Source organism: Lontra canadensis, unplaced genomic scaffold, assembly GCF_010015895.1.
Source record: "Lontra canadensis isolate GAN:19392208 unplaced genomic scaffold, GSC_riverotter_1.0 scaffold2291, whole genome shotgun sequence".
Classification (NCBI taxonomy): Eukaryota; Metazoa; Chordata; class Mammalia; order Carnivora; family Mustelidae; genus Lontra; species Lontra canadensis.
This window is the reverse complement of record NW_022633275.1, coordinates 4809-6576: the sequence shown is the minus strand read 5'-3', so window position 1 is coordinate 6576 and position 1768 is coordinate 4809. Positions and strand designations below refer to the sequence as shown.

The 1768-nt window shown below is 40.3% G+C and overlaps 1 protein-coding gene across 1 annotated transcript; it reads right to left on the bottom strand.

Annotated features, from left to right (window-relative positions):
• Window positions 1-6: 6 nt before the first annotated feature.
• LOC116863688 (olfactory receptor 2D2) lies at window positions 7-534 on the bottom strand (the record flags this gene model as incomplete). Its single annotated transcript, XM_032851066.1, has 1 exon — window positions 7-534. A coding segment is annotated over exon 1 (528 nt), but the record flags the coding sequence as incomplete, so codon positions are not given.
• Between the last annotated feature and the right edge of the window lie 1234 nt (window positions 535-1768).

Below are 1768 nucleotides of genomic sequence, written 5' to 3'. Positions count from 1 at the left end.
GAAGAAATGAGCAATACTATTGCTGCCTCGGTAGGGTAGCCTTAGTACAAAAGTGGTATCCACCACAGACACCAGAATGCCGCTGGTCCATGATCCTGCAGCCAGCTGGACACACACCCTCCACGTCATGACGCTAGGGTAATGCAGAGGGTTGCAGATGGCCACATACCGATCATAGGACATCACTGCCAGAAAGGCACACTGTGTGCATCCAAAAATGAGGAAGAGTATAAGCTGAGCTGCACAACGTGTGAATGAAATGACCTTCTTCCTGGATAGCAGGTGGACTAGGGCCTGAGGAATGATGTTGGTAGAAAAACAGAGGTCAGCCAGAGATAAGTTGCAAAGGAAAAAATACATGGGTGTGTGAAGCCGGGAGTCAGCCTGCACAAGGCACATGAGAAGCAGATTTGCAAGCACGGTGACCAGGTAGACACCCAGGAATACAATGAATAGCAGCTTCTGGGTGTGGGGGTCATCAGAGAGTCCCAGAAGGAGGAATTCAGTCACCTGTGTCTGATTTGATTGTCTCATAGTTTGTCTCTTTTTTCAGTAAGAAGTCACCTCATGCCAAACATAGGTCCATAAAGCCTATAAGTTTATACAAATCAGATTCCAGAGGGCTTTAGAATTTCCCTCAATCACTACCAGCCATTCCAACAATCCCCTTTATGTAGAAGAGGATCATGCTGCTTTAGTTGGAACATTTTCAGTGTTGCAAAACTTAATACTTTAAGGAAAGTGCATTTATTTTCAGTATAATCAATCTGCAAATGTAAAGTAGATCAAAAGAATCATCTTCTTTATGCTGAATATGAAATATCTAATAATAAAAAGATTCAATTAATCTATAAAGTATTGGCATTTAATTTCATTTTATTATCACCTAAAACCCTTAAGTCTTATGCTGCTATAGCCATACCTCCCTTGTTTTATGATGGTATAGTTTTTTTTTTTTAATTCTTTGAGCATATGACTGTTCTCTCTTCCTTCAAAAGACAGTCACTAAAGTATAGGAAATTTTTTAAAAAGCCAAAGTACCTTGAAGAACTGACATTTTGTTTGGAGAAAATAACCTGTTCTGGACAGAGCTGGGAAATCAAGGAGTAATTGGGTAGTATGCCATCACCTCTTTGGCAATCCCATCCCAAGCTGTGGCTGGAACTCCCAAATATCAAACTTAACCATCTAAAATAGCAGACACACCATCACAATATTCTCATCTGAAGCTACCAGATTGACTAGTTTTCTGTGTTTAAACAACACTAATCTACCATCTCTAACCCATCATCCCTTACTGCCTTGCATCATCAGTCTACTCCTCCCAGAGATGGAAAACTATATCTTTTTCATTTTTGTGCCCCTTTATAGACATGGGGTAGTTATTTATTTGATCAATTAGCATTAATTAAGTAAGGTAAATAAAAATAACTTGATCATATGGTTTGGTAGAGTTCTTTAACAAGCCTACCACATTCTGATGTCACTAAGAAGGCAACATAGGTTGTTCCTGACTTTTCCCCATCACAAGAAGAACAACCAACAACTAACTATTCAAGAATAAGATACCACTGAGAAGCAACCCCTGCACCACAGAGACTAAGGTATGGCATTAGAAAGTTTAAGAAAGCAGCTACACATTGACTGCATTGTTCTTCCCCAAACCAGTGCAACATCATGTGGGCAGATAGATCTCTCCTGAGCTTCCTATTCCTCTAGTAGTAAGAGAAACCCCAAGGGAGACAATCTGCATTGCCCCAACACTGTG